Below are 25993 nucleotides of genomic sequence, written 5' to 3' on the forward strand. Positions count from 1 at the left end.
TAGAATTGAAGTGTGTGGCCACAGGGAGATCCCGCCACTGCTGGAGGACTGAGAGCCGGTGTTCGGCGAAATGGTCTCCCAGTCTGCGGCGGGTCTCCCCAATGTATAAATGGCCACATTGGGAGCACCGGATGTTTACACTTCCACAGTGATCGTGTAGTGAAGTTTATCAATTGCTGTTGCAGTCTTGAGCTCCTGCAGCATGTTTGCAGCTGTACACAATGGTAGCATTATCAGTGACTGAAGGTGAAGAACTATTACCCTACACTGCACTCAACCAGGCAAATAGAGAACATTTATGTACAAACGAGAAAATCTGCAGATGCTGTAAATCCATTCAAAACACACAAAATGCTGGAGGTAAACATCATAGATACATTTAAGGTAAAACTAGATGAATATAGGGAAGGAATGTGAAAAGATTTCAATCAGGGTTGTTTAAGATTGCTACATCATGACTGCTTATATTTTGACATTTTATCTTGTAATATCACAAAATTGGGGAGAACTAATTCCATTGTGGAATGAGGTGTTGCAAAATAATAGCTGAACTAGGCAGGTTAGATACCCCACGATATCCTTGAGTGCAGGTAAGGTGATACAAGAGAAATGTTGTGGGATTCCAAATTCACGTCTTCTCTGAAGGTAACCCTGCTGGTGAAATATGCTAGTGCCTTATATACAGTCAAGCTGTTTCACAAGTAATAAATGAAAATCTACAGCAGAATTTAACATCTTTACAAAAGTACAAAGGTTATGTATTAAATTTGTCATTTCTTTTACAGGTATAAATTAGTTAAAACAATTAGTAAGAAAGGGCTGCCATTGGCAAGTGTGTATAATGTGTTTCAGTAGTGCTCAGGACTGAGAAGTCACTAATATAAATAAGATGCCGCAGCAGTCTTGGAAACATGAACCTTATGATCTGTTTCTGTGCTCTCACTGAAGATTTGAGCATGATTATAACTATAAATATTAAGCACGAGCAGTGATCTGTAGACATTAGAATGTCATACTTCACATTTGCACAAGCAGTAAACACAGGTCTTTCCTGCCCTTGATACTCTTTGTGTAGTGGTAACTGATCTCTCTGATTTGTATAAAAAATTCTGTTATCTACTATGTCAAAATTTTCCAATTCTTGCAGTTTAATCTAGGACCACAGAACTACTTTTCTGTGCAAACTACTGCTTACTTATGGATGGATTTACATTTAAGTCCAAATATTGCACTTAGAGACAAACAACACAACTGAAATGAAACGTTGCTGAGATTCAGTTCTTCTCCGTGACTCTCCTTATTCTTGCTTGGTTTTTCACTTCTCCCGTAGCACGCACACACCAGCATCACAGCGTTGAGTTCCCATTGAAGTTACTATATCCCAGCTGTCAATAACTGGGTCATAGTACTCGATACTGCTCAGCAAAGAATTCCCGTCATACCTGTCAGGAATAAAGCAGAGGATTAAGATATTCACCTCTAATATGGTGCAATTCTCTACCTAGAACCTGCACACTACTGAAACCTTACAGGCATACTACCTTAAGCTTCAGTTCCTTCCATAAGACAATGGTGGCCAGTACCCAAATCAAGTCATGTATTAACCACAGAGTTGTACAGCACAGAATAGGCCCTTTAGAGCATAGTGTCTCTACCAACCTTTTTGCCCATCAGCACTAATCCCATTTACCTGCAACAAATCTTGTACGTCTTGCTTTTTTAACACCAGTCTAGATGCTTCTCTAACACAGTGATGTTGCTGCCACTACCTCCTCTGGCAGCAAGTTTTAAATGTCGACCAGAATAAATGAAACTTCTCCCTTAAATGCCAATTTGCTTACACTACACCACACAGTGAAAAGCTGAGAACTGCAGCTGTTAGTAACTCAAGACCAACACTGCTTTCTTGGTTTAGGAAATCAACTTTAGTCAAGCTCTCCTGAGAGAAAAAAAATGGCACAGTACCAGAAAAGGAGTAAAGTTAAGCTTTGGAAAGTTACATAGCCTACTTGTTTGGCATCCTATCCATCACCATAAATATAAATTTCTTCCACTATCAAGGCAGAATGATTGCTGCATAAAATGCACCAGAGTTACATGACTAGGCTACTTCAATGGCACCTTCAAAACCCGTAACTTATACCACCAAGCAGCAGGAGGGAAACAAGGGGAATTGCAACTCAGCAAACGCTCTGTTAGGTATGTCTGTACACCTGCTCATTAATGCAAATATCTAATCAGCCAGCCAATCATGTGGCAACAGCTCCATGTAGAAAAGCATACAGACATGGTCAGGAGGTTCAGTTGCTGTTCAGACCAAACATCAGAATGGGGAAGAAATGTGATCCAAGTGACTTGACTGTGGAGTGATTGTTGGTGCCAGATTTGAGTGTCAGAAACTGCTAATTTCCTGGGTTTTTCATGCACAGCAGTCTCTAGACTTTACTGAGAATGGTGTTGCAAAAAACAAACATCCAGTGAGCAGCAGATCTTTGGGGCAAATGCCTTGTTAATGAGAGAGGTCAATGGGGAATGGTTAGACTGGTTCAAGCTGACAGGAAGACAGCAGTAACTCAAATAACTACATGTTACAACAGTGGTGTTCAGAAAGAATCCTGGGACACATAACACATTGAGCCTCGAAGTAGATGGGCTACAGGAGCAGAAATACACAAAGAAATACTCAGTGTCTAATAAAGTGGCAACAGCTGTTACCCGTTACAGCTAAAATGCACAACTCACAACTCCTTCAGTGCAATCAACAAAGATGTCTTAATGCGTATAAGTGAACTGTCACTGCTTAAAACCAACGGAAACAACACAGTCTGTGGTCGGAAGTGCCCACGGAGAAAACCGCGGAGGAAGTGTGGGTGAAGATCAGGATTACAAATCCGTTTAAGGGAATAGGGTTTTAAGCTCCCTATACCGACGATCTTGCTGGTGAGCGTGCTGTCTCTGGTGAATAAAATCAGTGATCTCAGAGCCAGGGTGCTGAATCAGAGGGGCATTAGGACCATGAGTGTCCTTTGTTTCACAGAATCCTGGTTAACCCCTTCCGTACCAGATGCAGCAATTCAGATCAATGGGTTTACTATACACTGTCAGGATAGATCTATAGAGTCTCTCAAAAGCAGAGGTGGAGGAGTATGCCTCTTAATCAACTCTCCTTGGTGCACAAATATATCAGTGCTGTCCCAATTCTGCTCACCAGACCTGGAATAACTAGCAGTAAAGTATCGTCCTTTTTACCTACCATGGGAGTTCTCTAAGGTCATTCTGGTAGCAGTTTACATTCCACCTCAGGCCAATGTCAAGCCAGCTTGAGATGATCTGAGTAATGGAATCAACATGCACGAACCAACACACTCTAATGCCTTCACCATCGTTTTGGGAGATTTTAACAAGGCCAGTCTGAAAAAATCACAAAGCAATTACCATCAACAAATCACTTGCAATACCAGAGGAAACAACACACTCGACTATTGCTACACTACCATCAAGAATACCTACCGTGCTATTCCACGCCCTCACTTCGGGAAGTCTGATCACCTGGCTGTACTTCTACTCCCTGAGTATAGACAGAGATTGAAGACTGCAGCACCAGTAGCGTGGACCAAGAAGGTTTGGACAAGGGAAGCACAGGAGCGCGCTACAGGACTGCTTTGAATCGGTGGACTGGACTGTACTCAGAGATTCATCTTTGAATCTGGATGAGTATGCTGCAGTTGATACCGACTCAATTGAAACCTGTGTGGATGAGTGTGTGCCTACAAAGACTTACTGTACATTCCCAAACCAAAAGCTGTGGAAGAACCAGGAAGTATGTCGTCTGCTGAAGGCTTGATCTGTGGCATTTAGGTCTGACAACCCAGGCCTGTACCAGAAAACTAGGTATGATTTGCGGAGGGCTAGTTCAAGGGCAAAGAGACAATTTCGAACGAGGTTGGAGGCGCTATCAGAAGCACGGCAACTCTGGCAGGGACTGCAAAGCGAAACCCAGTATCATGAATGACAGCGATGTTTCACTACCAGATGAACTCAACACCTTCTGTGCACGCCTTGAAAGGGAGAACACAACTACAGCTGTGAAGATCCCTGCTGCACCTGATGACTCTGTGATCTTTGTCTCAGAGGCCAATGTTGGACTACCTTTAAAGAGAGTGAGATATCGAAGCTTTAGACACTACCACACTTTTTTAAAATATACAGTATTTCTGTTTTTGCACATTTAAAAAAAATATTCAATATACATAATTGATTTACTTGTTTATTTATTATGTTTTATTTTATTTATTATTATTATTTTCTCTCTCTGCTAGATTATGTATTGCATTGAACTGTTGACAAATTTAATAATAAACCAAATTATTCAATTCAACCAAATTGAATAATTAACCTGATTCTGATTCGGAGTGCATTATTGGCCCATTATCATTCTGCGTATAAACTATGGATCTTCCTTCCCAACTGCATTGTACGAATTGCAGCAATTCAAATGTGGTTCACTGATCTCATGAGATGAATAAAAATAAAAAGACAAGGTACATGAGTTGCTGAGAATCTGATTAATGGAACAAGTTTCATGGCTTTTCGCTGCTTACCTTTCATCTGTTACTTTGCACACTGTGCTGAGAAGATTGCAGAGACAGGAAATGGTAAGACCTGAGATCTTTGAACTTGATTGCTCACAAGTAAGGCAAAAGAACAGGGGAAGCACAAGGGGTCAAACTGTAAGAAAATTTATTTACTCGTGGGTTTAGATTTGTCACTTCCCATGCCCTATCATTTTTTTTGGTGGCATAGTCACTGTCAAATCGGCAGAGGAGGCCTCACAAAAGTCCAGGAGAGAGAGATTTAAACAAGTTTTCTTCGGATTTCAGCTTTTAATGGTGGCACAGTCATGATTAATTAACAAGGGCAAATAAAAATAAAGCACGGATAAGCAGAGTGGCCATGGTGTGAGTGTACCACAGTTAGACTCGGTGAGAACAGACTTGGGGAGTTTTGTCTTCTGTTAGTGCACAGTTAGATCAGTGAGAACGTCTCAGGTTCTGTGCTGTGTTCTTTTTGAGAGATGTGGAAACTCTGGGTGACCGCTAACCTCCGGGATAAACACATCTGCACCGGGTGCAGCAAGCTGCAGCTCCTCAGAGAACGCGTTAAGGAACTGGAGCTGCAGCTCCTCAGAGAACATGTTAAGGAACTGGAGCTGCAGCTCCTCAGAGAACGCGTTAAGGAACTGGAGCTGCAGCTCCTCAGAGAACGCGTTAAGGAACTGGAGCTGCAGCTCCTCAGAGAACGCGTTAAGGAACTGGAGCTGCAGCTCCTCAGAGAACGCGTTAAGGAACTGGAGCTGCAGCTCCTCAGAGAACGCGTTAAGGAACTGGAGCTGCAGCTCCTCAGAGAACGCGTTAAGGAACTGGAGCTGCAGCTCCTCAGAGAACGCGTTAAGGAACTGGAGCTGCAGCTCCTCAGAGAACGCGTTAAGGAACTGGAGCTGCAGCTCCTCAGAGAACGCGTTAAGGAACTGGAGCTGCAGCTCCTCAGAGAACGCGTTAAGGAACTGGAGCTGCAGCTCCTCAGAGAACGCGTTAAGGAACTGGAGCTGCAGCTCCTCAGAGAACGCGTTAAGGAACTGGAGCTGCAGCTCCTCAGAGAACGCGTTAAGGAACTGGAGCTGCAGCTCCTCAGAGAACGCGTTAAGGAACTGGAGCTGCAGCTCCTCAGAGAACGCGTTAAGGAACTGGAGCTGCAGCTCCTCAGAGAACGCGTTAAGGAACTGGAGCTGCAGCTCCTCAGAGAACGCGTTAAGGAACTGGAGCTGCAGCTCCTCAGAGAACGCATTAAGGAACTGGAGCTGCAGCTCCTCAGAGAACGCGTTAAGGAACTGGAGCTGCAGCTCCTCAGAGAACGCGTTAAGGAACTGGAGCTGCAGCTCGATGACCTTCAGCTCATACAAGAAACTGAGGGGGTGACAGATAGGAGTCACTGTGAAGCAGTCACCTCTAAGCTGCAGAAGGCAGGTAAATGGGCAGCCAGTAAAGTATACGATTGTGGCTGTTTCTCTCAATATACCATCCAGGGGAAGAGCTGCTGTTGGTGTGGGGGTGGGGGGTGAACAGTGACCAGGTCTCTGGCTGACTGGCACTGTGGCTCAGAAGGTAAGTGGGGAGAAGAGGACTGTAGTAGTGATAGGGGATCCCATAGTCAGAGGAGCTGACAGGACATCCTATGGACGTGGCAGAGACTCCCGGTTGGCATGTTGCCTCCCAGTGACAGTGTCAAGGTCAGCCATGTCTTGGATCAGACCCAAGACATCCTAAAGGGGGAGGGTGAGTAGCAACAGGTCTTGGTACATATTGGCACCAATAACACAGGTAGGAAAAGTAAGAAGGTCCAGAAGAGAGCATTTAGGAAGTAAAGTAGAAAGCTGAAAGGCAGGATATCCATCTCTCCCTGATCCTGCTGCCTGTGCCACATGCCACTGAGGACAAGAATAGGATGATTTGGCAGATGAATATGTGGCTAAGAAACTGTGCAGAGGGCAGGGTTTCACATTTCTGGATATTTGGGATCTTTTCTGGAGAAGGTGGCAGAGACAGAAAGGGACAGGTTACAGCTGAAGCTAAGGAGACCAATATCCTAGCGGGCTGGTTTGCTAGTGCTGTTTACGTGAAACTACAGTGGTAATAAAGGGAGCAGGGGTTGGTGCTTTTTACATTGTATGTCAATAACTTGGATGACAGAATTGATGACTTTCTGGCAAGTTTGCAGATAATAAGAAGAAAGGTGGAGGAGCAGGTGGTATTGAGGAAGTAGAGAGGCTACAGAAGGACAGACAGATTAGGAGAAGGGACAAAGAAGTGACAGATGGAATACTGTGTCAGGAAGTGTATGTTCATGAACTTTAGTAGAAGGAAAGACCCAATGACTATTTTCTAAACAGAGAGAAAATTTAAAAAATCTGAGGTGTAAGGGAACTTGCGAGTCTTTGTACAGAATTCCTTAAAGGTTAACTTGCAGGTTGAGTCAGTGATGAGGATGACAAATACAAAGTTAGCATTCACTTGTAAAGGGGGTTTCTTCTTTTTTTCTTTGTTACTGTGTATGTAATCAAAATGGCTTCTTTGTTTTGTTAAAAGTAGGAATGCTTCTTTGTTGTGAGAGAGTGCTGGAAGCTTGTTTGGGTTAAAATTTACTGATAACGAGAATTGTATTCCTTTGTAAACCAATTGGGATTAATGTTGTTCTTTCTTCTGAGTCTGTAAGCTATTGTTGGCGGGCTTTTGGGCAGATCGGCGCGAGGGGGTGAGAGAGAGAGGACGCGATGCTGTAAGCAGGGCGAGGAACGGACCCCAAGCGGGGGTCCGAGGCCAGGAGGTACTCCAAGGAGAGGAGATGAAGCTAGATGTGCTTGGTTGACCACTTTGGATGGTCCTAAGCTGCGAGTCGAGGAGTTCGGAGGGGATCAAATGGTGGCCAGAAGACTTCAGTGATTGAGCTCCAACGGTTGTGCACAAAGTGGTTTGGACTTTGATAAGTTTGGCGCCTTTTCTTTATTTTTTTCTTCATATATACTGTATCGTTATTAATCACTTAGTTATAGTAACCTTTATAAATTGTACTCATTTAATCGCATATGGTGTACTGTCTGTTTTTGGGCGAGGCGGGGACATCACACAGCATCCACACTAGACGGGAACGAGCTGAGCAAGCCTGAGGTGACCCAGGGGGTTACACCCTTCAAGTAGAATACTTGAAAGTAGTTGTAACGTTGAGGGTGAGGCCTCGCTTGGTGTACTGTGAGCAGTTTTGTACTGCTTATTTAAGAAAGGATGTGCTGACATTGGAGAGGGTTCAGAGAAGGTTCATGAGAATGATTTCAGGATTTAGTAGAGCTCAGCGGGCCAGGCAGCATCTATGGAAAAGAGTAAACAGTCAATGTTTCGGTCCCTCCGAGACCCTTCATCAGGTCTCCGACCGAAACATCAACTGTTCACTGTTTTACATAGATGTTGCCTGGCCTGCTGAGTTCCTCCAGCATTTTGTGCTTGTTCCTTTGGATTTCCAGCATCTGCAGATTTTCTCATGTCTGACAGTTAAAGTCTTATTGTAAGAGGAGCAATTGATGGCTCCAGATATTCACTTGCTGGAATTTTGAAGTCCAAGGGGAGATCTCATTGAAATATATTGAATGCCTAGATCGAGTGGATGTGGAAAGGATGCTTCCAGTGGTGGGGGATTCAAAGACCAGAGAGCGATGAATAAAGAGATGTCCATTTAGAATGGTGATGATAAGGAATTTATTTAGCCCAAGGGTGATGAATTTGTGGAATTCGTTGCTACAGGTGCCTGTAGAGGCCAGGTCAGTGGGTGTATTTACGATGGAGGTTGATAGGTTCTGGATTAATCAGGGCGTGAAAGGAGAAGGCTGGAAGATGGGGTTGAAGGGAAAATGGATTAGTTATGATGGAATGGCAGAGTGGACCTTTAAACAGGATAATCCTGCTCCTTATGGAAAGAAAACTGTGATATGACGAAGAATATATTTTTGGATTGCCGTTCCTTTTTGTGCTTTATGGTGCATCAGGTGGCACTTCGCTGTTTCTTTAGCATTTGTTTTTGTTATGAGGCCAAGTTGCTAGCTCGCACGGATGGAAGCATGCAAAGAGCCAGCCAGATTCAAACTTGGGATCATTCATCAGCTATGTTTTTGCATATCCTCGTGATAATTCCATGAGTCCTATTCCACACATCTTCTCTCTCATGAGCCCATTAACTCCACTGTCATTCTCCTAGCACCCACCTTCACTGGGCCAAGTTACAGGTCAGTTGTTCTACCAACCTGCATGTCTTTGGAATGTGGAAATAATCCAGTGCACAGAAACCCACAAGAAAAACGTGAAAAGCAGCTAGTCAGGATGAAGCCCAGGTAATTACAGCTATGAGGAAGTATCACACTGCCACCTTTGAGGAACCATATAGTTAAACAGCAAGGTCTTTTGGCTCAAGTCTCCATGTTGGCCAAGTTATCTACTTCAGTTAGTCCTATTTCCCACATTTAGTCCACATCCCTCTGAATATTTCCTATCCACGTACCTGTCCTGTCCAAATGCTTTTTGAACATTGTAATTGTACCCATCTCTACCATTTCCTTCGGCAGCCTGTTCCATATAGTACCATGCAAGACACAGATACTGGAAATCCAGAAAGCATACACAAAATGCTGGAAGAACTCAGTAGGTCAGGCAGCATCTTTAGAGAGCCGAGACCCTTCATCAGGACTGTAAAAGGAGGACGAAAAGGCTAGAATAAGAAGGTGGAGAAGGGAAGGAGTACAAGCATGCAGGTGATAGGTGAAGCCTTCCAGTCCTGGCAAAGTCCTCGTGAATCTTTAGTACACTGTTTCCAGTTTAATTATATCCTTCCTTTATCAATAGACAATAGGTGCAGAAGTAGATCATTCGGCCCTTCGAGCCTGCACCGCCAAGCTCACAGGAATACACACAAAAATCAAAGCATGGTCTCACCAAGATCTTATATTGTTGAGCAGCACCAGTGAGAATAACTCAATTAAAGAGCTCATTGTAACTTATTTAATACATATTTCAACTACTGCAAAATACGGACCACGAGCAGATAATTGGTTTATCAAAAAGCCAACAACATAAAAATTGCCCCATCTTGTTTGGATATTGACATACCCAGCAATTGCATATAATCTCCCACGAAGTACTGCTGCTCCCACGTAGCATCGAGGTGTTGTCATGTTAGTTATCATCACCCACGAGTCTGTGCGAATGTTATATGCTTCAACCGATGCAAGATGAGCCGTTCCATCAAAGCCACCAACCACGTAAATATGGTCATTCAGCAGAGCCACCCCAGCTCCTATTAATGAGTGGACAGAAGAGGCAATATACAATCAAATACACTGGCTTTTGGTTCACTTTGAACTTCAGAATACATGTCAGAGTTCAGAAATGAAGGGCAGTTAGGCTAGAGCACTGTCTTGAAAGACATGTCCATAGATAAGTACAATGTATTTTATTTCTTGGAGAAAATTTCTGCAAGGTTTATCACTGGCCTTCACTATGGTCAGCAAAATCCTGATCCTTCATCGTCTGTGATCTGAGATATTGAATTACACATCAGATCCCCTATCACTATCTGATGGATCCTGGTCCAATCTTCTCTCACCTTGGTTTGTTAAGACTTCATTCATTCCTAGTTTCTCGTTACCATTCCTCCTGTTCTAATGATACAATCTTCCATACAAATTCTTCCTCAAACAGAGTTAACAGGAATTCAACGGCTTCCATTTCTGCTGTGAACCCTTCTCCAAACTTCCAGAACCAGGAGAGGCATTTCTTTCACCTCAGCCTTGCCCTTTAGTCATCTAATATCTCCTGGTCTGCTCCCAACTAAAGATCTTCCTTTCTGTTGCCATATCCCTTTGTCTCTTTCTCTGCACCTTAGATTGCTACTTTCAGTTCTGATGAAAAGTCCATTGATTGAAATATTAACCCTGTTTTTCTCTCTTGGTAGGTGCTGAGCTTTTCCATAATTTTATTCTAAATAACTTCACAACCAATACGGCCAAAGATTGGCAACCACACAACTCTCTAAGCATTAAGTCTCTACACTACAGGAGTACTGTGGTTATTGCGTATGCAGTCTACAAAAGAGTACTGTGGTTACTCACTCTGACAACTCCCAGCCCACAACCTCTAACTCCACGAAGGAGAAGGAAAGAACTCCTCTGCATCTGATATGATGAAGTATAGTTAAGCCAGGCGTGTGAAGTGTGTTCCAGTAATTCATGGTGGGATACACTTCTAATACTTTTCAGTCAAGCATGCCTTTTACATAAATAGACTTGTGAAGCCTCCTTCAACACGACTTAAAGGGATACAGTATATCTGAGCCGTCTGCCACTGGAAACTGCCCAGTCAATGACTGAATTATTTATTTAACTGAGTCTTGACTTCCTTATCGGAGACCACAGTCAGTGCAAATCAATGGTGCTGCTCAATGACGTGTGCTTACCTCTCTGCTTTGCTCTCTCTACTCCCATGATACAGTCATGGATGTAATGACTAGGCACAGCTTAAACATCATCTATAAATTTGACGATGACAAAACTGATGTAGGCAGAATCTCAGATAGTGATAAGGAGATGTACAGGAGTGAGATAGATCAGCTTGGTCACAACAACCTTGCACTTAACGTTAGTAAGACCAAAGAATTGATTGTGGACTTCAGGAAGAGAAGTCAAGGGAATAAAAAATTCTGGTCCTCATCGAGGGATCAGCAGTGGAAAAAGTGAGCAGTTTCAAGCTCTTGGGTGTTAACAGCCCTGAAGATAACAAATAACACATGTCAGTGGTTATATTTCATTTGGAGCTTGAGATTTTCTTCGGAGGTACTCTGGAGAGTATTCTAACTGGTTACTTCATCACCTGGTATGGAGGGGTCACTGTACCCCTACTGTATTGCCTGCATACTCAGCCAGTTCCATTATGGGCACGACTCTCCCCAGCATCCAGGACACCTTCAAAAAGCAGCATCTATCATTATCACCCAGGACACGCCCTCTTCTCATTGCCACCGTCAAGGAGGAGGTACAGGAGGCTGAAGACGCACACTCAACTTTTTAGGAACTGCTTCTTCCCCTCTACCATCAGATCTGAATGGACACTGACCCAACCATGAACACTAACTTGCTTTTTTTTGCTCTCATGTTGCACTACTTGTTTAATTTTTTTATATACATTTCTTATGGTAATTTATAGTTTTCTACGTATTGCACAGTAGTGCTGCCATGAAACAACAAATTTAATGACATATGTCAGTAATTCTAAACCTGATTCTGATTCACTCCATGAGCCTCATTTCCCATTGTGCTGCTGCATCCAACTCCTTGTTCAACCACTGACCTCTGGTCTTGCCTGATCCACACCAACTACCACCTCCAGGGGCTCCATCCTGCCACTTGAAAGTTCGCCATTCCACTGTCTTCCAGCATCCAATACCATGCATCCCAACTCATGAAACAAACCACCTTCACCTCCATCTTACTTCCATCCCTCAACCAGAAAGTCCTTCCCTCTACTCCCCAGGCCTTTACATTTTACACCCACCTTGTTCTCTTTCCCCAAATTCGTGCTAGCTCTGATGTTCCTGACCTGGTGAATGCAAGGGATTAGTTTTGTTTCGCGTAATGATGGCTGTCTTGTCTTGTCCATACTGCACCAACCGCTGCCACTGGGCTGTAAACATGCAGGAGCAGTGTGTGGTTCAGTGCCTTGCTCAAGGACAACCACGCTGCCTCGGCTGAGGCTCAAACTAACGACCTTCAGATCGCCTGCCCAAAGCCTTAAACACTTGGCCACTACGTGGTTCAGTAGCATGTGTCCTCTTGAGCCCCAATGAACTTCTAATTCTGCACAGCAAATGTTTAATGCATTGTTTTAAGTGCTGACCAGATCCAAGGCCCATATCTTTGTAACCAATCACTGAATATTTACTGTCACTGAGGATAATAACAAGATGTAAAATTCTTGTGAAGAGGTCCTCAAGAAGAAACGTTTAAGAATTCAGTTCACCTGCACATTCTGACCAACCTGAGCGCTTGGTAGCCATTGGTGTGACATGTGTCCAGTGTCCAGTGTGTGGGTCATATCTCTCCACAGAGCTCAGAATGTTAATCCCATCATATCCTCCTAGAACAAAACCAACAAGGCTTGATATATTGACCATATCTCCAAGAAATTACAAAATCATTTGGAACTACAGCAGTTAATGGAATGGAGGAAAAGCAGCCGTAAAATTAGCATTTAAATGAAACATGAACCTAGCCATTTTACAGGCATGCATAAATCCAGGTGTGAGAAAACTAAAAGCAGAATAATATAACTGGAATCAAGGTTTAAGGAGAGATGCTGTCTGACAACCTTGTCAGAGCTTCTTGTGAATTCACAATTCAAGTTGAATGTAGAGAGCCTTTTGTAGAGTGCATTTTGTTTCTACAAATTGAGGGCATTACTGGCAAAGTCCATCCCTAATTACCCAAGAAGGTGATAGCAAGCTCCCTAGGAGACAGAAGATTTCAAACTCTTGACTTAGAAAGAACTACAGTATGTCACCCCGTCGGAATGGTGACCTGCTGGGGAGTGCTCCAATACTATAGACCTTCTGCTTTTATCCTTGCTCATAGAGGTAACAGCTTAGGTAAAGCAGTCCTGCAAAGAAACTGGAGTGCATTTTGTAGATAGTACTCAATGCAGCTGGAGTGCCCTGGTGGAGAGAATGACTGCTTAGTGTGGTTAACTTAGCTGCAACTGAAACCAAAAGTGTCATGTGTTACTGGAAAATCAAGAAAGCAGTAGGTATTCTGACCTGCCTGCACGAACAGTGAAAAAGCTGACAAGGTCAGACAGATCACTTGCATAGATTTCCCAATCTGTTCTGCTCCTGCAGCTGCAATATTTGAGTGGCTGGCCTAGCTGAGCTTCTTAACCAAAGTGGTAATCGTGTTGAATGGCAAAGTCTACAGTCAAGTGGCCCTGATGACACCAAAAGTCAGCAGCAATGAGTGAGTAAGTGCTGCTTGGTAGTAAAGCTAAATACACCTCACATCTTTTTGCTCTGAAAGGTGCGTAGTTGAAGGTCTTTAATTGGAACTCAAGAGTTCATCATTTTTATCAAAAACTAGGATAAAAGTATAAAAAGGATTGAAAACGGATCACAGACACTGTAGACTGAGGTTAGATTCTAACTCTGAGGCTACATTTGGATTTAAGACAGAGGAATAACACATGGCATTTACTGATGATTACTTCAAATAGGAAGCAATCAAATTGTTCAGAAAATGGAAAACTTGTCAATTAGTGTGAAAATGGTAATGATCAGATGCACCAATAAAGAGATACCAGGATCCTCAGAAGGATGAACTAAGAAGACCTGAATTAGTTCTTGCTCTTACCCCAACCACCCGCCACCTTACCACGGATAGAGTTCCTTTTGTCCTCACCTACCACCTGAACAGCCTCCACATCCAGCACAAAATTCTCCAAAACTTCTGCCAACTCCACATTCCCCCACCCCCCCCCACCACCACTTTCTGCTTTCTGTAGAGGCTCCCTAGGCGACTTCCTTGTCCATTCGTCTCTCCCCACTGATCTCCCTCCTGGCACTTATCTTTGCAAGTGGAATAAGTGCTATGCCTGCCCCTACACCACCTCCCTCACTACCATTCAGGACCCCAAACAGTCCTTCCAGGTGAGGCGACACTTCACCCGTGAGTCTGTTGGGGTCATCTACTGTGTTTGATGCTCCCGGTGTGGCCCCTTGTATATTGGTGAGACCGACGTAGATTGGGAGATCGCTTCGCCAAGCATCCAAGCTCCGCCTGCCAGAATAAGTGGGACCTCCCAGTGGCCACCCATTTTAATTCCACTTCCCATTCCCGTTCTGATATGTCCATCCATGGCCTCACCACTGTCTGATGATGCCACACTTAGTTTGGAGGAAGGAACACTTTATATTCTGCTTGGGTAGTCTCCAACCTGATGGCATGAACACTGATTTCTCAAACATCAAATAATGCCCCCTCTTCACCATTTCCCATCCCCTTGACCCTCTTTCATGTTGCCTGCCCATCCCTTCCCTCTAATGCTCCTCCCCCCATTTTCTTTCTTCCATGACGACCTGTCTCTTTCACCAATCAATTTCCCAGCTCTTTGCTTTCCCCTATCACCTGATGTTTCTGTCTCCCCTCCCCCACCTTTCAAATCTACTCCTCATCTTTTTTTCTCCAGTCCTGCCGAAGGGTTTCGGCCCAAAACATTGACAGTACTTTTTTTCATAGATGCTGACTGGCCTTCTGAGTTCCTCCAGCATTTTGTGTGTGTTGCTCGGATTTCCAGCAACTGCAAATTTTCTCTTGCTTGTGCTAAGAAATACACAAGTAGCTTGAATGAGTTGAAATCTCAACAATGGCTCTGCAACTTCATTTGCTGAGTAGGTGAGCAGACAGGTGCAATGGTTCAACAACCATTGCCTCTCTAAATTTCCTCCCCCTTCACTTACCACTGGCCCCAAAACCCTCCTCCTCATTTCACATTTGCTGCGTTTCACATGTTTACTGGCCTGTCCCTCAGGATAAGTGCCGGCCTCAATCAATCTTTGCCTCACTTTCACCACTTCCACCCCTCCCCGTCACAATGTAGACAGACTTGCAACCTCTCCCACACTCTAGCATGTCATTAGGTCACCATTTTTCCAATTTACCTGTCTTACCTCACCATATCTGTATTTCCATTCTCTTTTAATAGAGTTGTATAACATAGAAAAAGGCCCTTCAACTCAAACTTGTCCGTGCACACCTCTAACCTTAAAACTATGTCCTCTAGTTTTCAATTCCCCAGCCCTGGGAAAAGGACTACTCCCCTACTTTATTCCTTATGATTTTATATACCTCTATGAGGTCACCCAATCAGTTTTCTACACTGCAAGGTGTAGAGCCCTGAACTGCCTCACCCCATCCTATAACTCAAGTCCTTTGAGTCCTGGCAATATTCCTGTAAAACTGCTTTGCACTCTTTCCATCTTAACCACACCCTTCCAATAACTGGGTGACCAAAACTAACCACAAAATCTGTTCTCACCAATATCTTGTGCAATCACAATATAACCTCAACTGATGAAGGCCAGCATGCCAAAAACCCTTCTTCACTGCCCTACCTATGACCACATTTTAAAGGAACTGTACACCTGTACTCTGAGATCCCTCTGTTCCACCACCATACCCAGCGACCCTCTGTTCACTAGAAAAATTCTACCTTGACTTGTCCTTCCAAAATATAGTACTTCGCACACTTAAATTACATTCCATTTGCCATTCACCAGCCTGTTGCAATTCTTTCCACTCCTCTTCACTGTCTACAACAGCAGCTAGTTTAGTGAAAACTGCAAACTTAAAACGATTCCTCATATATTCTTGTTAATAAAGATGACACCATCCCCTCAGACACATCACTAGTCGCATAACTCCAGCCTGAGAACCATCCTTTCACCTTATTTTCTTCCCATCCAGCCAATTTTGTATCCAGTTTGCTAGCTCACTCTTGGGTACCATTGATCTAACCCTTCTGAATGGAACCTTATCAGGAGCATTAGTGAAATCTATACTATGGCTACTGCCCTCCCCTCATTAATCTTCTTCGTCACTTTGTCAAAAAACTCAAATTTAAAAGACAAGATCTTCCACGCATGAAGCAATACTGGGTACCCCTAATCAATCCTTACCTTTCTAAATATATCTTATCCATCAGATTCCTTTCCAGCAAGTTCTCTCCCTGGTGACTCTCATACAACCCTGGGAAAGGTTCGCTGCTAACATAATGGTCTTTCTGTAGAAGCATATGGTTAGAGATAACGGGTGCTTTGAAACATGAGCCATCCAACCAGGGAAGCCGGTTTTTCTGTTGCGTGCCTAACACCGGTGTGAGCTGGGGTCCTCTGTTCGGCAGGAGATGAAGTGGGGAGACATTGGAGAGAACCACTCATAGGATTAGACCCGGTGGGGGATTCAATGGAGCAAGGTGCTGCAGTCAACTGAGGATCAGTGAATGTGACTTTTGGAAGAGTTAAGCTCCAACTTGTCTACATTTGACTGTTTAATTATAATGGGCCCTCTTTGTTTTTTTACTAACCCTTTAGTTAAGTTAAGATTCATAAATATAATTCCTTTAATTGTATGCAGTGTGCTCTCTGTTATTTCTTGGCACTGAGTTGTAACAAGGTTGTATATTACACAGCATCCATACAAACCGGGGTTTGGAGTGGGAGGACTGTCCCAATCTCACCGCTTTGGCGGGACTGGGGTGTTTATTCCCTAGGCTCACGCAGCCAAGGAAACTAGGTGGGTTTCACTCTTTTTCCCTTATTTTACTTAAAATATTCCTTAGCATACTCCTTAATTTTCTCTATGAAAGCCATCTTATGCTCCACTTTGCCCTCCTTGAGCCTACTCTAGCATCCCCTCTGTATCTCCAATAACTCACTTGATGCAAGCTGCTTGTAGCTGACCCAAGCCTCCTCCTTCTTCCTGAACATGGCTACAATATACCCTGGCACCCAGGGTTCCCAACTCTCAACTGTTTCTCCTTTGACTTTGACACAACATGTAGATCCTGAACTCTTGTGCTATCACTTTTAAAAACTCACAGTTGTGAAGGATCTCTGTGCGGCAAACAACACAGCCCAAATCGACCTTTGCAACTTCTGTCTAATACTGTTAAAATTCACCTTGTCCCAATTCAGAACTTAAACCTACAGACTATTTTAAAACAATTGAGTATTGAGATCCACTTTTTTCCAACCAGACTATAAACCCTGCTCTCACTCCTTTCCTTCAACCATTAAATTTTCTCAGTTTCCACCCTACCAGACTTCACATTTAATAAATTACTATTCCACATGCTCACTCGAGCATAGGGCCACCATGGAACAGATCTGCCCTCTGGAGTTGGAATCATCTTGGGCAGAAGTAGGAGGACATTAGCTGGCTTTCATAGTCTGCTCCATCTAACACGGAGGAGGAATCTAACGTCCATACTCTGAAGCCCCTACACAGCACACTGGGTTAAGGACATCAAATAATGAGTTAGTTGGCAAGATTCAGCCTTGACAATCACACATGGCTGATTAGAACACTTTAATTCACTATCTTTTACTAAGTACCACAATGTAATTAATCCACACCCAATGAAAACAGAGCCCACTGCAACTACCTACCAAGACAGTAGATGATTCCATTCGCCACAACAAGACCAGCCCCTTCTCTTGCTGTCTGCATGTCCCCCAGCATGCTCCACTGATCAATGTTTGGGTCGTACCTCTCCATACTAGTGTGTCGTCTGCTCCCATCAAAGCCACCTGCTACATAGATCATATCTGAAAACAGAGAAAGATCAGGCAGTCCACAGTTAACAATGCAGGAGGTACACGTACTGAGGCTGGGTCAAACCAGGCAACCTTTGGACTTCAATATTTGAAGGATTTTGCTGAACATTTTTTTATGCACTGGGCCTGATGTTAAGAAGGAGACACAACAGACAGCAGATACTGGAATATGAGAATTAACAACATGCTGGAGGAACTCAGCAGCTGTTGACGTTTTGGATCGAAAGCCTGCATCAGCAAAGGAGGAAAACTCCAAAGTGAATGAGAAGGAAAGGTTTCAACCTCAACACCGACAATTCCTTCATCCCCCAGCCCACAGATGCTGCTCAACCCACTGAGTTTCTCCAGTCTGACATTAATAAAGTTCATTGGACATCACTGACACCAAAGAAGATTGATGAACAGCTGAGGTCAGATAACAAAACAACTAATTTGTGAAGGTTGTTGGTGCCTCCTCAATCAGATCCTGTAACAGCTTGAGCAGGACAGGGAGCAACTCAATTATCCGACTGCTCATCATCTGATTTACACATAACCAGGCTCACCTACAGGAATGATTTTACTTTTTCCTCTCCATAGGATCAGGGAAAGAATCCTAAACAGATTCAGTAGTTCATTGAAGTTGTACTAGAATGGCCTCGAGCACAATGTTCCCACACTGTGGATACTATGACAACGTGCTCTAATGTCAGGCTCAGTCAGAATGGATGAGCATCCCATACACAACACAACCAAGATCAAATTCTTCTCTTCCCAGCCTGCTTAATCAAACATTAGACAGTGAAATTTAATTGCAGCCAATATCCCATAGACCAACTCAGAACCTTCTCTCAGAAACTCTGTGTACATGTTCTGTAGGTCCCTTTAACTGCTGAAGATTTTGTCGCTGCCAACTTATCACAAATCCCAGGACAACAGCGAACCTCACCTCCGAGTGTTGTGGCTCCTGCTAGGCCTCGGCGCACATTCATTGGGGCAACTGAGTACCAGACTCCATCCTCATCAGATGTGTAGTCCAGACATTCTACTGAGCTAAGTCGAGATCGACCATCATATCCACCAATCACATATATCCGATCATTCAACGACACCGTGGCCACATATCTGCGTTTCCTGGTGATGCTCTGTGGGAAAACAAGTAGATGATGTGAAGCTTGAACAAAATACTGAAATGTGTGATGGCTTGGGACGCCTCAGTGAATGAAACTGTTGGAACCTTCCTTCTTGCGTCTGTTGTCTCCAGTGAAAAGTCTGAATGGCCATTCTCTGCCCAAATCTGGACTGAACTGTTGTATTCTCCCTGCATTTCCATGCTTGTTTCAGATTTGCTGCACCATTACTCTTGAATGTGAAGAACTTGCATGGACACATAAAATAACTAACTTAAATTTCAGCTCCTCAAAATCTCAGTGAACAATAAAGAAGCAGGGAACACTCACAAAATGCTGGAGGAACTCGGCAGGCCAAGCAGCATCTATGGAAAAGAGTAAACAGTCAACATTTAAGGCTGAGACCCTTCATCGTGCTGCCTGGCAAGCTGAACTCCTCCAGCATTCTGTGTGCATTGCTTGATCTCCAGCATCTGCAGAATTTCTCTTGTTTATGAATAAAGAAGGAGGGTTGTGAACAATAAAGTACAGATTAAGCTTGTTGGCTGAGAATGGGGCAGTAATATGGATTGAAGAGCTAATCACACTGATCTTCTACTGGAATGGCACACAATCTGCACCAGCTCAAAACTGCAAATTTTCTTCCTTAGAGGATATTAGCCAGTTTTTTATTATGTATTAAAATATATTTTCTTGTGGACATCACTTGAAAATCTGGCATTTTTTGTCCATGCCTAATTGCTTCTGAACTGAGGCAAGGTGGCTTGGTTTAAAGACACGTTAAAGCCTAAAAGGGTGAGGATAGTGTATGTTGTTCCATGAAGAACTGGTGGGTTTTAACAGCCATCCAGTATTTTCCCATTAATTGTTCCTGTTACCAAGATCTTCTTTAAATTTCAGAGCATGACATGGCTCTTTTGACCAATGATCCAAGTTTCTGGATACCAGTTCTTACATTCTATTACAAGTCCCATATACATTTACTAAGAAGCTCATGTCTTACGACGATAGGTTAAACAAGCTAGGGCTTTTCTCTCTGGAGCGAAAGAGAATGAGATGTCACTTGATACAAGATAAGAGACACAGATCAAGTGGATTGTCTGAGAGTTTTTCCCAGGTCAGAAATGACTAATAAGAATTTCATAGTGATTGGAGGAAAATATGGGGGGATATCAGAGGGTAAGCTTTTTTATACAGTAAGTGATGAATGCATGAGATGCTCTGCCGTGAGTGCTGGTACTGGCAGATACATGAAGGACATTTAAGAAACTCTTCAACAGGCACATTTCATTCATTCATGATGTGCCGTGTCCTGTGACATGGTCGATCGTGGTCTTTCCACAACCATAATTGTTCTTGGCAAATTTTTCTACAGAAGTGGTTTGCCATTGCCTTCTTCTGAGCAGTGTCTTTACAAGGCAGGTGACCAAGCCATTATCAATACTCTTCAGAGGTGTCTGCCTGGCTATTCAACAACTGCTCATACGACCATCCACCATCTGATCGGGGGAGATAAGCAGGTGCTACACATTGCCCAAGGATGACCTGCACGCTAGCAGAGGGGAGGAGTGCCTTAACCCGCCACCCAGGATAGGCACATGAATGATTGAAGACTGGAGGCTATGTAGGAAGGAAGGGCTAGATTTTTAATGTTATTTATTTAGAGATATTATAGCATGGTAATAAGCCGTTCTGGCCCAATGAGCCCATGCTGCCTAATTACACCCAATTAACCTACTAACCCGTAGTAGTTTGGGACATGGGAGGAAAACGGAGTACCCTGAGAAACCATGTACTCATGGGGTGAACGTACAAACTTCTTACAGTGGTGGGAATTGAACATGGGTCTCTGGCACATTGATAGGATTACACTAACTGCTGCAGTACCATTCTGACCCTGTACTAAGATTATGGGCTGAATGTCCTGTACTGTGTTTTCAAATACTGTCAGATGATTTTCTTCTATAGCCCACTCAGACTCTCAGCTTAAATCCACATCATATAATTTGCAGCAAGATACAATTTGAAAGAACTACTCACCGACAGGAAACTCCACTCTTGAGACTTTGGATTGTACTTCTCCACCACATCAATAGGAGACTGCTGGCTTCCAAACCCTCCGATCACTAATAATACTTCATTGGCTCCTGCAGAAATGAGTATACATTCCAAAAATAAAAATATATGAAGAGAATAATCTAGCATTTTTTTTTCATGACTTGAGGGTATCCCAAACCTGTGTGATATTCAGCAGGGTTTAATATACTGTAGAAAATTCCCAGCTTCTGCAGTGGAGACCAAGCAACTGAAATCAGAAATCCCAAGAGAAAGAAATGAGGGGCTGGCCTTCTTTTGCTATATAGTTTCTTTAGTTGAAGACATGCGCTAAGTTTGCTTTGCAAGAGAAAGACAGCTATCTTTGGGAAGTGTATGATAAGCAATGGAATTGATAATGTTAACAGATACCTGTTGGGAATGGAGATATACTGTAGGTGATTGTCCAACAATAATTAAGCCTGGCTGATAGAACAAAGTCACATCCACGGCCCCAAAAACAAGGAGACTACAGATGCTGGAATATGGAGAAACAAACTACCTGCTGGAAGAACTCAGCAGGATGAGCAGCATCTGTGGGGGAGGAAAATAATTATCAATGTCTGAGGTTGAAACCCTGTATCACGACTTCAAACTCTCTTACTTTTAAAACAAGTGTAGGCAACTGGAGAAGCGTGGGAATAATAGGAAAACATATGGGGTGGCACAGTAGCATAGTGGTTAGCACAACGCTTTACAATACAGACCTAGGTTCAATTCCTGCCACTGCCTGTAAGGAGTTTATATGTTCTCCTTGTGACCCTGTGGGCTGCCCCTGGGTGCTGCAGTTTCCTCCCACAGTCCAAAGACATATCAAGTTGATGGGCTTATTTGGTCACTGTAAATTGTCTCATGATGAGGCTAGGATCAGATTGGAGGCTTGCTGGGCAGCGTGGCTCAAAGGACCAAAAGGGCCTGTTCTACACAGTATCTCAATCAATAAGTCAACTTGCACAAGGCTTATACCGAACCTTTACGTTGAAAAATTTTACATTTAAGCTTCTATGCTGAAAAGATCAGGTGGAGCTGCAACAAGAAAAGACGAGAATCATGGATTGGAACAGCTCTTCCCACCAGATCTCTACTGGTTGTAAGTAGACTTGGGGTTTTCCCGAGGTTAGATGGTCACTTGACGACAAACCAGGTAAGGTTTCGACCCACATCAACAAAATCTGGAGATCAAAGCTCTGGATGGTGATCATCACGGAACAGTTTTTGGGAGCTACCTTCATTGAGATTTTCAGTTGGGAAAATAGTTAAATAGAATATTCAACAGGAAAGTAAGAGGTGTAAGAATTTAATTTAATTCCCTTTATTCCCACTCTTTGCCTCTGCCAGTCAGCTAATTTTCTATCTTTCCTGCAATATCTTGTTTAGCAGCCTCATGAGTGGAATCATGTCGGAGGCCTTCTGAAAATCCAAGTAAACAATATCCACTGACTCTTCTTTATCTATCCTTCCTGTTATTTCTTCCAATAGGTTTGTCAGGCAAGGTTTCCTCTCAAGGAAACCATGCTGACTTCAGCCTATTTTATCACATGCCTCCAAGTACCCTGGAACCACACCCTTGATCATGGACTCTATTGCTTCCCTATCTTCATACAGAGTGGAATTACATCTGCAATTTTTCAAGTTTTTGCAGTTAGCAATACCCATTGAGCAAAAATTTTTTTCACTACCTGCATGACGAGATTGTTGTGGTTCATGAGAAGAATTTTAACATAGAACATAACAGTACAGGCCTTTGGCCCAGGATGACCTTTTAATATACTTCAATCTATTGCATCCTTCCCACATGTCCCTTCAATTTCCTTTCATCCATGTGCCTATCTAAGAGTTTCTTAAAATGCCTTAATGCATCTGCCTTTACCAACACCCCTGGTCGGGAATTCCCCACTGTTTCCACTCTGTGTAAGATGTACCTCTGACATCCCCCTTATACTTTCCTCCAATCACCTTAAACTTATGCCCCTTCATATTAATCATTTCCACCCTGGGAAACTGTCGGAGACTGACTATCCACTTGATGTACAGTCCTTATCATGTACACCTCTATCAAGTCACCTCTCATCCTCCTTTGCTCCAGACAGAAAAGCTCCAGCTCCCCAGCATATCCTCATAAGACTATTTCTCTAATCCAGGCAGCATCCTGGTAAATCTCCTCTGAACCTTCCACATCCTTCCTATAGGTGACTAGAACTAAACATAATATTCCAAGTGCAGTCTAAACAGGGTTTTCCAGAGTTGCAATGTTACCTCATTGCTTTTGAACTCAGACCCATGACTAATGAAGGCCAACACACCATATGCCTTCTAAACAACCCTATTAACTTGTGAGGCAACTTTTAGGGCTAAAGACATGGACCCCAAGATCCCTCCGTTTCTCTACACCGCTAAGAATCCTGCTATTAACACGGTATTCTGCCTTCAAATTCAAACTTCCAAAGCGAATCACTTCACACTTTTCCAGGTTGAACTTCATCTGCCAGTTCTCAGCAAGTTCTGCAATCCTATCAATGCCCATTGCAGCATGCAACAACCTTCTAAAGTATCCACAACTCCACCAACCTTTGTGTCATCTGCAAACTTACAAAACCCATCACTCCACTTCCTCATCCAAGCCATTTATAAAGATTACAAGTGGGGATCCTAAAACAGGTGAATATGGAACACCTCAGGTCACCAATCTCCAGTTAAAATACTCTCCATCTAACATAGAAACATAGAAAACCTACAGCACAATACAGGCCCTTCAGCCCACAATGCTGCACTGAACATGTACTTACTTTAGAAATTACCTAGGCTTACCCATAGCCCTTTATTTTTCTAAGCTCCATGTACTTATCCAGGAGTCTCTTAAAAGACCCTATTGTATCTGCCTCCACCACCATTACTGGCAGCCTATTCCACGCACTCACCACTCTCTGCATAAAAAACTTACCCCAACATCTCCTTTACCATAACATTGGAGAGGGATAGGAACAGACAAGTTAGGAAAACGCTTAATTGGAGTAAGGGGAAATATAAGGCTATCAGGCAGGAACTTGGAAGCATAAACTGGGAACAGATGTACTCGGGGAAATGTAGGGATAAAATGTGGCAAATGTTCAGGGGATATTTGCATGGAGTTCTGCATAGATATGTGTCAATGGGACAGGGAAAGGATGGTAGGGTACAGGAACCGTGGTGTACAAAAGCTGTTGGAAATCCAGTCAAGTAGAAAACAAAAGCTTACGAAAGGTTCAAAAAACTGGGTAATGATAGAGAGCTAGAAGATTATAAGGCTAACAGGAAGGAGCTTAAAATGAAATTAGGAGGGCCAAAAGGGGCCATGAGAAGGCCTTGGCAGACAGGATTAAGGAAAACCCCAAGGCATTCTACAAGTATGTGAAGAGCAAGAGGATAAGACATGAGAGTATAGGACCTATCAAATGTGACAGTGGAAAAGTGTGTATGGAACTGGAGGAAATAGCAGAGGCACTTAATGAATACTTTGCTTCAGTATTCACTACGGAAAAGGATCTTGCCAATTATAGGGATGACTTACAGCTTGACTTACAGGATGACTTACAGCGGACTGAAAAGCTTGAGAATGTAGATATTAAGGAAGAGGATGTGCTGGAACTTTTGGAAAGCATCAAGTTGGATAAGTCACTGGGACTGGATGAGATGTACCGCAGGCTACTGTGGGAGGCGAGTGAGGAGATTGCTAATCCTCCGGCAATGATTTTTGCATCAGTAATGGGGACTGGAGAGGTTCCGGAGGATTGGAGGATTGCAGATGTTGTTCCCTTCTTCAAGAAAGGGAGAAGAAATAGCCCAGGAAATTATAGACCAGTGAGTCTTACTTCAGTGGTTGGTAAGTTAATGGAGAAGATCCTGAGAGGAAGGATTTATTAACATTTGGAGAGGCACAACATCACTAGGAATAGTCAGCACGGCCCCGCCAAAGGCAGGTCCCATCCCATGAGCCCGACCAAATCCCTCCAGGATGCAACCAAACACACTGACGAAGACAGAGCAGCAGATGCAGCGCACACGGACGCCAGCAAGGCACCCCACGCCAGGCCCACCGAAAAAGCAAGGAGGTACGGGGCCAAGGCGACATCGCCATATGAATCCACAACCCACCCACCCACAGAAGGCAAAGAATGGCCGCAGACAGGGCACACTCTGCATGGAAGCCAGTGACGTGCCTCAGGGACCAACCCCGGCACCCCCACCCTCTGCGACCTTCATAAATACCACTACCCTCTGCCTTGTATGGGCAAACAAATTCGAGTTTATCATGGCGAACCTTACTAAGATCCATATATATCACATCCTCTGCTCTAACCTCATCAATGTAATCTGTCAGATCCTCAAAAATACAATCAGGCCTGCTGATTATCTTCTCCAGATGCTTGTAAATCTAGTCTCTAAGGAGCTTCTCCAATAATTTGGCTACTACTGAAATAAGACTCACTAGTCTATAATTCACAGAGTTATCCCTACTCCATTTCTTGAACAAAGGAATAACATTTGTCACCAACCAATCCTCTGGTACTACTGCTGTGGCCAGTAAGGATACAAAGGTAATTACCAAAAGCACAGCAATCTCTTCCTTCACTTCTTGTAGTAACCTGAGGAATGTCCCTGGGAACTTAGCTATCCTAACCTTTTCTAAAGTTCCAGCACACATTCTTTCTTTGTCAACATGTTCCAGCTTAATAGCCTGTTTTCTACCGTGCTCACAAACATCAAGGTCCCCTTTCACTGGTAAATACTGAAGCAAAGTATTCACTGACTTTCTCCACCTCTCAGGTAGCCGACTGCATGCA

The 25993-nt window shown here is 43.4% G+C and overlaps 1 protein-coding gene across 5 annotated transcripts in view; it reads right to left on the minus strand.

The window, feature by feature from the left end:
- Window positions 1–276: 276 nt before the first annotated feature.
- klhl12 (kelch-like family member 12) overlaps window positions 277–25993 on the minus strand; it is a 104449-nt gene continuing 78732 nt past the window's right edge. For all 5 annotated transcript variants that reach the window (XM_059972816.1, XM_059972813.1, XM_059972815.1 and 2 more), the window contains 6 exons: window positions 21120–21226; window positions 18899–19094; window positions 17803–17961; window positions 12627–12725; window positions 9705–9891; window positions 277–1442 (listed from right to left, as the gene is read on the minus strand). In XM_059972816.1, coding sequence (XP_059828799.1) covers window positions 1316–1442; window positions 9705–9891; window positions 12627–12725; window positions 17803–17961; window positions 18899–19094; window positions 21120–21226 — 875 coding nt within the window. In that variant the 3' untranslated portion in view covers window positions 277–1315. The remainder of the gene's footprint in view (window positions 1443–9704; window positions 9892–12626; window positions 12726–17802; window positions 17962–18898; window positions 19095–21119; window positions 21227–25993) is intronic.

The sequence above is a fragment of the Hypanus sabinus genome, chromosome 6 (genome assembly GCF_030144855.1).
Source record: "Hypanus sabinus isolate sHypSab1 chromosome 6, sHypSab1.hap1, whole genome shotgun sequence".
Taxonomy (NCBI): domain Eukaryota; kingdom Metazoa; phylum Chordata; class Chondrichthyes; order Myliobatiformes; family Dasyatidae; genus Hypanus; species Hypanus sabinus.